Below are 9,987 nucleotides of genomic sequence, written 5' to 3' on the forward strand. Positions count from 1 at the left end.
TACAATTGTTTTCTAGCAATCTGATTTACCATTCCCAATAGTCCTTGTACCACATTTAAAAATAGAAAAGGTATTATAGGGTCATCTTGTCTCAACCCTCTTGTAGGGTTAAATTGTTTAGTTAGACTTCCATTTATTAATATTGAGATGGTAGATGACTTTAAGCACTCCATAATCCATCTAATCAAGCGGTTACACAAACCTAATCTACTTATCATGTAATAATGAAAATCCCAACTTATAGAATCATGTGCCTTTTCATAGTCCATCTTAATTACTACCCCACTTTTCCTTTTTTCATTTTATCTCTTCCATTACCTCATTAGCAACTAGGTCACTATCCAATAACCCTATTTTAGAAATGAATGCAGATTGTGATGCATCAATTACCTTAGGTAGAACTTTCTTCATTTGTATTATATGATCTTGGATATTATCTCATATATGCATCCTACTAATGAAATACGTCTGTACTTATTCGGCCCAATTGGATTATCCGATTTAGGCACTAAAGTGATGAAGATACATTACTAAATAGGGACGTGAGCACGAAGAGATCACATTTGTTTGTTTTGATAGTTGAGAAGTTCCTAATTGGTTTTGTGCTTGTGTCGAGATGTCTTTATTATTTGGCAAGCCGATGTTTCCTCGACCTCCTTATGTATGCTATTGGAATGTCTTCATCATTTGGTAGGTCAAGGTGTCCTCAACCTCCCTATGTACAAGTATCGTACCTTGACCACCACTAACTACAAACTACATCGCAACTTTCATATTCACACATTATTTTCAATTACTCTCTATTGCAATAGCCAATCTGTTAGACACATAGCTTCAAACTTCTCCTTCCATGAATGGATAAAATACATTGATATTGATTGTTTATGTGGTTTATAATAAACTCCAAACATACTTGTTTTCATTTTTTTCTTACAAAAATAACTTACCCATTTGGAGATATTTTTACTAAACTTTTGGATTATAATATCAATTGGAAATTCCACGTCAATCGAAAATAAAACTAGTTAAATAAAAGTATGTGAGAGTAAATTTTACTTTACACGTTAGTTTTATAAAAATAAGTTAAATTTAAATTTGTTTTCTATTAACCTCTTTTCTCCATTGTTTGTATGCTAGGAGTTTTAAATATGTTAAGAGTTTTAAATACACTCTCGAGCTTTGAAGGGAATTTAAAGCCTCGTGATTTTTTGCATTTCATATTTTCCAAAGAGTGTGGGTTGTGTTAATATATCCTTTTCTTGGTCAACTTCTTGGTCTCCATTTTTTTTCATTATAAAAGTTGACAATCTCATTCGCAACATACTATCGCGATACCATAACTTGTTCCAACTCTTTAAATTGGAGTCTGAAATATTCAAAAACTGGAAATATTTGATCATATGCTGAAAGGGCTTCTAAGAATTCACATTCGAACCATGAAATATACCGTCATTCTTTAAGATGCTTAAACCGTATATAACTTTTTTATAGTGTGATATTGAACCTAAAAGTTATGAATCATATTTCATCAAAAGTGCCTCCATCTTTGATGTAGACAGAGTCTGCGAGTCTCTAATGCTATGATGGGTTGGAATGATTTAGAAGAAAAAAAAACACACACACACACACACCTAATTATCAAGTCCAATAATCTCGTCATGACCTAATTATATCTATTTTTCATTTTACACTAAGTTATATCTAGGATTCATTTTTTTTTTTCAATTTATCCATTAAATGATTTTTTTTTAAATTTAGTCATTTTCTTTATTTGAATATTTTTTGGAAACTTAACAATTTTTAAAATTAACTAAATAAAAAAGACCTATAAAATAAATATAAGTTAAATTTATCTACCATCAAATTTAAAAATCATTTATATATATTTTTATAATTATAATTTTATTCTTTTTATGATCATAAAAGAAAGTGAACTACATGTATATCTACTAGTTTTAATAATAAAAAAATTTTATCAGTCAAAATCTCAAATTGTTATCAGAGATATAATTGGAAAAATAATAAATTAAAAAAAAAAGTGAATCCAAAATTTGTTTTTCAATTGATACCAATAGGGACAGAGCAGTAATTATAGGTTTGTTTTTGTCCACTTTATTCCTGACTTCACTTGACCCCTCTTTATGAAGTGATAGGTTTAAGAATCTTAATAACTCTTCTATCTCTCTAACACTGAGTGAAACACAGAACCACCACCACCCAAACACACCCTTTTCTAACTAACTTCGAAGTTCTAATTCCGCCATGGCAGTTCCATCGTCACTGTTTTCCCTCTCATTCCCCTTCGACCCTCAAATCCAAATTCAAAACCTCTCTTTCTCTCTCTCTCTGCCTTCGCACTTCTCTCTCTTCTCCTCCACCAAACCCCGTTTCCCCGCTTTCAAACTCTCCTCTTCCCACTCTTCCTCCTCCCCTCTCACCACCACCTTCCTCACCGACGACGACCTCCGCCGCCTCAGCTCCCTCGAATCCTTCCTCTACCGCCGCGAACTCCCCTCCGGCTCCCTCTCCGTCCGCCTCATGCGCCCCCACGAGACCCGTTCCACCGTTCTCCTCCTCGCCCACTCCTTCGCCGAGTCCTTGCTCATTCCCGCCGCTTACGTCAACCTCCTCGCTTTCCTCATCAACCAGTACCTCCTCCAACGCCTGACGCTCCTGCCCAACACCGCCACGCTCGTCGCTTTCTACACTCAAACACCATCGCCACCTACTGCTGATTCTAAAGAAGACGAGGAAGAACCACTACAAGAAGACGAAGGAGCGCCCTTGGCTGGAACTGTCGAGATCTGTTTCAACAAAAGAGGCGCCAATGCTTCCGTTCCCACGCCCACCCCTCCGAGGGATTCGCCCTACATTTGTAACATGGCCGTGGAAAAGTCTCTCAGGAGGTATCTGCACTCTTACAATTACTTAAAACATGTTTATCTTTCTATATATTGTCACTTTATATTGTTCGAACTGAAGCATTTCTATTCATTCAAGAAATTGAGTCTTGAGTTGGAAGGTTCAATAGGGTGGAAACTTGAATTGGAGCTTGTGTTTTTGATTCATGTTGTGGAACAAATGTGTCTATAAATAGTATAAAAGACTTAACTGGTTCTTGCCAATAATGAAAAGTTCTTGATATGGGCTTTATTCTCAAACTATGTGAAAATTGTGAATGTCTCCCTCTAGTGTAATCTAATTATAAAGAAAGATGTCTTGGTTATGAATAACTTAATGAAATTGTGAAACTATGAGACGAGGTGATTCTTATTGAGGAAGTTAATTGTGTGTTGTCTCTCCATTCTAGTTAGGCAGGAGATAAATGTACTTTTTATATTTTATATGCAATTTTTGCTTCTTTCACAAGGCAATTTGAGTAGGGAAAACCCGCAATTAGGTTTAAATAATTAAGCATTTCGGCTACCTTCTTTACCATGAAAGATTTGCAATATTATATTTAAATATTTAATTTACATCTGTTGACTACGGCCAGAGATTGACATCATCCTGGCAATTGCAGCTGTATTCTTGTTTCCAAGCATAATTCGGCAAGTATACAATGCCATTATCAATTTTAAAATTTTGTGGTCTACCTTTCGTCAATGAATGCATGACTGTTGCAAAGCCTCTACTAGTTGCTTTGAGCATCAGAGTTCATTGTCAAATTATCCAATCTGGCATATATTGTTAATCCTAAATTCCCATGTCTTAGCTAACATTTTAAAACTTTGACTGTTAAACTACCTGAATGTAACTAACCTTCTGAGTGTATGTTTCTGATTCTATTCAGGAGGGGCATTGGCTGGCATCTTCTAAAGGCAAGTGAGGAATTAATTTCTCAGATGAGTTCCTCAAAAGAGGTTTACTTGCATTGCAGAATGATTGATGAAGCTCCATTTAAAATGTACACAAAAGCAGATTACAAAGTTGTAAAGACAGATAGTATTTTAGTCCTGCTGATGTTGCAGAGACGCAAGCACTTGATGTGCAAGGAACTCCCTCTTTCAAGTATGACTTCAGAATCAGATCTGTCAGAGTATGATGAACAAAAGACTATATGAATGTGTATATGGGTTGCAAAATATTTGTCAAGGTAATGTTGTCTTTGTCTCATTTTCCTTGAAAGCTTGTGTCTGTATATGGTGTGTGTTTCCACACAACCTTATACTCAAATACATGTTCTAAGGTAAAGTTTCTTAGTTGTAATTTTGGAATATCTGTTTCAGCATTGATAGCAAGATGGACATGGTGGTTTTAAGTTTGACTGGAGAATAGAGATTGGTATCATGCATCCTTACTTATTTCTCTTATCTTTAGGACAGGGACTGAATGTTACAGGTAAAGTACAGCATACTGTTTTCTAAAGTTTTTATTTCCTTGTCTGGCTTAGACAGTCACGTAATAATGGATAAGATTGTGAAGCTGGTAATGGTAACATAACATGTGATAAAATATACCAAGTCAGTACATGGTTCTTTATTGAAGAACCAGACATTAGATGCATAAAAATTACAAATCTTTATTAACTGTGTTTCTTCAATATAATTAAAACAACAATTTATATGTGTATGGCCATTCTTGGAATTTGAAGGTGACATATGGAACAAGTTGAACCATACCAATCGTATGCCCAAATAAAATATTAATGTTAGAAAGTTGGGTAACATTTTCTGGGAAAGTGGTTTATTTTGTTGAGTTCTCTTACGCACTTGTGTCATGTGACCAAAAGGGGTGCGAGTGACATGAGCGCACGAGTGGTGGTGGAGAAGAGAAAATGGAAATGCTCTTTCTGCCTTGCCCATGAAGGATTGAATTCCTCATCTCCTAAAATCAGCCAAGTTATTATGCTTTGTACTGATCACATTAATCTGTTTGGCGTATATCTGAATGGAAGAACTGTTGGAGTTCACTTTTTATTATCATCAAGAAATCATCATAATTCTGGTGTCTAAACTGTGATTTCACTAGATCATTCTCAAAGTATGCATAACCATACCCAAGCCTTTTGAATTTGTATAGATAATCGTTAGGAGTTCTTTTACACATTCTGCCATTGACGGTCTCTCATTACTCTCAGTTCGAACACATCTTGATGCCAGATTGGCAAACATGACTATAGACTGAATGGTGTAAGAATTTCGAGCCATCTCTGGATCTATCACCTTACGAAGCTTCTTGCGGTCATTCAGTATGTTCCTCACCTGCATAGGAATGATAATGAATTAAAGTCTTCCAGTTTTCTGAATCTAGTGATTCTCAATGATAAGGCTCTATATAACAGAACAATAAAAACAGGGATATTAACTAGGATTCCAAGGTTTTCTCTCTAGAAAAGTAGAACAGCATGGAAAGAAAATCTAGAAACATTTACCGACAGGGTCCCAAATGCCAAGGGAACAGGCAACCTGTCCCAAGTCACTCAAAAAATTTCATAAACCTCTCATATCTCCTCTTCCTCACGTTTATTTCACATTCTTGTCAAGAGTTTCTTCTTTTTCTCTGCATGGTATGCTGTTCCTTCCCCTCTTCATTTCCCCTTTCCTCTTCATGCGTCCCAGTTTGTTTCCGAGGTTCATTCCTTTCTGTTAAGGACACACAGCCCATGTTGTTTCTTATTCGTACTTTAAACTTAGGCTATGCGTCCCAGTTTGTTCCCGAGGTTCATTTCGCTACTAGTAGTGTTCAAATATACTTGGTAGTGGTTGTTGGATGAATCTACAATTCTTGAACATGTATGTGAATGTGTGACTGGGGGTGGGGGTATTTCAAGTGAAAATACTATCTTGTTAAGAAGGGAGCTAAGATTGAGCATTGAATGTCCCATCCCCATGGATGGTGAACATTAGAAGTTTTCTAAAACTAAAGTCAGATCACTCTTACGATAACTATTTCTCTCACTTTATACACACAACTATTTCTATTAAGAAAGTTACTTTTTTGAGAGAGGGGCAAACCTGAGGCGTACAGTACAACCGTTCATAGATAATCAAGACTACAAGGTTTTTATGACATGTATTTTAATATTGACTATTTTTGTGACTCACATTAAACAAGAGTTCTCACTTGATTTGTTTTTTTAATGCATCAATGACAACAACCTAGCCTTTTCCCACCTATCAGTGGCATTAATCAAACAGTTCTATGATGTGTTTTGATCATGTCCATAGAAAACTATTGATCATTGCATCTTCTTTAAGGTTTTGCTTGTAGTTTCTCTCTGTCTTCCTCTGCCTCCTATGATTGAACTATCCCCTATCTGATGTACTCTCGTCACTAAGGCTTTCTACCAATACCACCTTTTTTTTATTTTTCTCAAGTGCATTATTATTACTATTATTTTAAAAAATAATAGCGCCTGGTAACCTTTTAATGAAATATAAAAAATATAGCAGTAAGTTTCGGGGGCTTATATGTTGCTTTTACATTCATAAGGATCGATGCTGAAAGTGTGTGAGCACATGTGTTGGTACATGTCCTACCTGTAGTACAAGGTTTTGATCGTTGGGACCTTGGTTTAGATCCACTGCCCGGCGTCCAGTCAAAAGCTCCAAAAGAACAACACCAAAAGCATAAACATCACTTTGTAGAGTGAGTTTTCCAGTCTGTTGTCAAATGAAATATTTAATAATGTTAGTGTAAGAACACGTATTTAGCATTCCACGGCCACTAGATATAAGATTGCAAGATAGCATTCTGGGATAGACACATCTGATTTGAGAATTAAAACTGTTTATTCTTATGCTGCATTCTTAGATGGAGTGAATGATTTACTAGGCAATATAATTTAGGTAATAATATTTGGTTGTAAGTATCTCAGGCTGAATTGAATCATGCTAATTTATGGTAATAATTCCGTTAGCAGCATCGAAAAGCCGCGTTCTATAACTGTTATGAGAAAATGCAAAGGTTGTCATATAAGAATTTGGGAATTTAGGTAAAGACAGAAAAACAATTTTAAGAACTTGTAAAGACACCGCTATGAAAGTCCTCCAGGCTGGAAATGTTGATCAGGACTGAGGGCACAAATTTCTTTGGGTGGTATGAGTTTAGCTCACGAAACCACTTGATCTAAAAGCATGGGCTGTTATAAAAACGCCTCTTCCTATGGCTAGACAACCGTTAAAATTAAGATGACTTATTAAGTCTCATGTTGGGCTTCTGGTTATAACAAAAAATTCTCTAAATCATTTAATAGTAAATAACCTAATAAGCCATATAAGAAAGCTGAAGACTTCTTTGGGCCTTAGGCTTCTAATGCAAATTAAAATTTCAAGGGTTATACTGTTTTTCTTCCTATGTTGAATTTGCTGACATAATTTGCATGGGTAATTTATTTTTTGGTGGCCTACTGCTAATAGGTAACTAGTATGTACTGCTTTGGTGTTGTTCAACCATTGATATACCTGCTCAGGATTAAGATCTCCATATTCACATATGGTTGAATAAGTATGCATGAGATGAAAGGCAGTTGAAAATTTGGGTATATTGTGCAAATGACCTACTTTGTAGCAATAGCAATAGTATCTTGTGCACATTATACTGGAATAATTGCACAATAAATTACATTTACCCTTGCTGCAAAGCAAAATTTCGTTTTACCTTAAGGGGCGGAAAATTGAAAAAATGAAGTAGTTTTTTTCTTAAAAATCTTGATGGTATAGACGCATACCGATGTATACTCAGGATCAAAATAGCCAAAGGTACCAAGTACTCTGGCAGTCACATGTGTTTCTTGTCCTTCTGGCATTAACTTGGCGAGACCAAAATCAGATATCTACGAAAGATGTAAATTTTATCTCTGTAAATATGTTTGTGAGAATGAAATGTTGAAGACACTATAGGGAGTCTATTTACCTTTGCTTCAAAGTTGTCATCTAAGAGAATATTGGTCGATTTGAAATCCCTATGAACAATTGGAATTCCAACATCAGAACTTGAATGAAGATAAGCAAGCCCTTTTGCAGCTCCCAGTGCAACTTGGAGTCTTCGAGGCCAATCCATGTTTCTTTCCCCAATTCCTAAAATTAGATGTTAATTAATAAAATCTCGAGTTAAAAATCATGCCAATAGTGTATACATTTTGGGTACATAACAAACCATTCAAATGATCTTGCAGGTTTCCATTACGCATATATTCATATACTAGGAATCTATGCTTTCCATCAGCACAGTAGCCTATCAAAGAAACAAGATTTGGGTGGTCAAGTCTGCTTAAGATGTCAACTTCGACTCGGAACTCACGCTCCCCCTCTGCTGCTTTAATTGCTGGCAACTCCATTTTCTTGATTGCTACAACCTTCAGAAGGAGACTTGTATTATTAGTATGTATTCATCTGTATCAAATTCACTGGTTTTGAGCATTTTATAAGAAACATGGTTTCTGTATGGAAGCTATAACCGACATAACAAAGTGCTGTGAACTATGATGAATTCGAGTTCTAAGGGCAATAAACTTCTGTGTAGAGTGTGTTACCTCTCCCGACCGCAATGTGCCTCGGTAGACTTTGCCGAATCCTCCTTTTCCAAGCAGATTCTCATCACTGAATGAACATGTTGCCTCTTCCATCTCCTTGAGTGTGAAAACAGATGATCCATGTAGCCTTTTTGTAGGTCGTGGTGTCTGATCTTCAAGTTGCCAAAGCTGTGCAGGTTTGTAAACCCCTGAATATAAAAGTTTTTAAGTATTACTGTTTGGTTATGCAATAAAAACAGTACTAAATTACAGGCTTAAACCATGAGGGAAAAACATAATAAAGAGCCATTACAGGGATCTGTGTGCTCTTGAGATTTGCTTCTCCGGCGCTTGTTCCAGGCTGAGACCAAACCAAATGGCATGATTGATTGCTCTATCTTATCTGTTCTGTGTTTGAGAAATGAATTGAAAATACAATTGCATATAAATGTTACACACACAGGTGGTTCTGTGAAGAACCTTGAAGTAAACTACTGAGTAATTAGTGAGTCTAGAATAGCTGGCATGTGCCTGAGAAAGCTATATTCCCATATAAACAGCAGTTTGATAGAATGGAAAAGCTGTATGTATGGGGAGTACGTGTGGATGAAGTGAAGCTAGATTAGAATAGTTGATTGAACATCTTCCAACAACAGCAGAAGGAGAGAGACAAAAAGATGTGCTTTAAGGCAAAGAGAGAACTGATAAAAGTAGGTATGGCTTACCTATGGTTGAGATGTGATAGTAAGGGTGGGCCGGGCTTGCTTTGATGGTGAAATGGAAACTGATGCCTCATTCACCAAGTTCTTCATGTTACCGTTTGCATTTTGAAAATCAGTGGCGGTTGCAATGCCCCTTTCACTTGTTCTCTTCATTGCAAAATTTGTTATCTTGTTTCCAAATCTTTCTCTCATATGGTGTAACCGTCATTGTTGTTATTAAAGCGTGTCATCATCATCATTTGAATTAGCTTTTCTTTGGCACCAATAATAATCCATGACCATCTATGTGGGTACCAAAGCCATTAAATACGTTTTGTCGGCTATCATTCATAGCCTGAAAATATGTGGAAAGGAGGATTTGATCATTTTCAGGTGAGGACAAATAAGAACAAGTAAGGTCATGTAATTCTAATTGTTATTTTTCATTAACAGATGAAATTATTTATTTATTATTTAAATTTAAATGCATTTAGCTGTTCATTTTAGAATAATTGGATTCGAGTACAATTGGGTGGATGATTCTGGGAGTTCCATGGCAAGTATCAGATCAAAGTTCTAATCTCAATCTGATCACAGTATAAAGCAAAATAACAGTATTTTAGATTTTACTGTGATCATTGCATATAAAAACCATAAAATTTTTGACTTCAAAGGAGTAGTAAGTTGAGTTTTACCTTTTGACCTGGGGATTACTGAAATTGACAAGCTTGAATTTGAAATCGCATATATAAATTAAAAACTAATAATTAGAAGTCAATATATTTATTTATTAGATGTTATAAAAGAAATATTTTCACGTAAGAAAATGCA

General features: G+C 35.6%; 2 protein-coding genes across 6 annotated transcripts; one reads left to right on the top strand and one right to left on the bottom strand.

Moving 5' to 3' along the window:
- The first annotated feature begins 2,154 nt into the window (after positions 1 to 2,154).
- On the top strand, positions 2,155 to 9,657 carry LOC114173356 (Acyl-CoA N-acyltransferases (NAT) superfamily protein). 5 transcript variants are annotated; one of them, XR_014993017.1, is made up of 6 exons: positions 2,156 to 2,906; positions 3,794 to 4,096; positions 4,230 to 4,341; positions 8,120 to 8,324; positions 8,467 to 8,652; positions 8,729 to 9,657. XR_014993017.1 is itself a non-coding variant. In XM_085669931.1 (3 exons), exons 1-2 carry the CDS (start codon positions 2,263 to 2,265, stop codon positions 4,062 to 4,064), a joined length of 915 nt encoding a protein of 304 aa, XP_085526057.1. In that variant the 5' UTR covers positions 2,155 to 2,262; the 3' UTR covers positions 4,065 to 4,096; positions 8,120 to 9,657. The 5 variants fall into 5 exon arrangements, 1 of the variants encoding a protein (XP_085526057.1); XR_014993015.1 differs by having other exon boundaries at positions 8,120 to 8,652; XR_014993016.1 differs by having other exon boundaries at positions 8,467 to 9,657.
- Positions 4,503 to 8,986, bottom strand: LOC114173355 (Protein kinase superfamily protein). The gene is made up of 7 exons (XM_028057683.2): positions 8,769 to 8,986; positions 8,477 to 8,664; positions 8,101 to 8,299; positions 7,858 to 8,021; positions 7,673 to 7,777; positions 6,483 to 6,605; positions 4,503 to 5,204 (listed from the first exon to the last, which is right to left on the bottom strand). Exons 1-7 carry the CDS (start codon positions 8,836 to 8,838, stop codon positions 4,968 to 4,970), a joined length of 1,086 nt encoding a protein of 361 aa, XP_027913484.1. The 5' UTR covers positions 8,839 to 8,986; the 3' UTR covers positions 4,503 to 4,967.
- Positions 9,658 to 9,987: the final 330 nt, after the last annotated feature.

This window comes from Vigna unguiculata, chromosome 2 (assembly GCF_037176805.1).
Source record: "Vigna unguiculata cultivar grain cowpea cultivar isolate G323 ecotype 2 chromosome 2, ASM3717680v1, whole genome shotgun sequence".
Classification (NCBI taxonomy): Eukaryota; Viridiplantae; Streptophyta; class Magnoliopsida; order Fabales; family Fabaceae; genus Vigna; species Vigna unguiculata.

Coding starts and splice junctions, on each gene's coding strand:
- LOC114173355 (XM_028057683.2), bottom strand. CDS start 8,838: ATGCCATTTGGTTTGGTCTCAGCCTGGAACAAGCGCCGGAGAAGCAAA. Junction 8,022..8,100: donor CCTGCAAGATCATTTGAATG/GTTTGTTATGTA, acceptor ATCTAATTTTAG/GAATTGGGGAAAGAAACATG. Junction 7,778..7,857: donor ATGACAACTTTGAAGCAAAG/GTAAATAGACTC, acceptor CATCTTTCGTAG/ATATCTGATTTTGGTCTCGC.
- LOC114173356 (XM_085669931.1), top strand. CDS start 2,263: ATGGCAGTTCCATCGTCACTGTTTTCCCTCTCATTCCCCTTCGACCCT. Junction 2,907..3,793: donor GTGGAAAAGTCTCTCAGGAG/GTATCTGCACTC, acceptor GATTCTATTCAG/GAGGGGCATTGGCTGGCATC.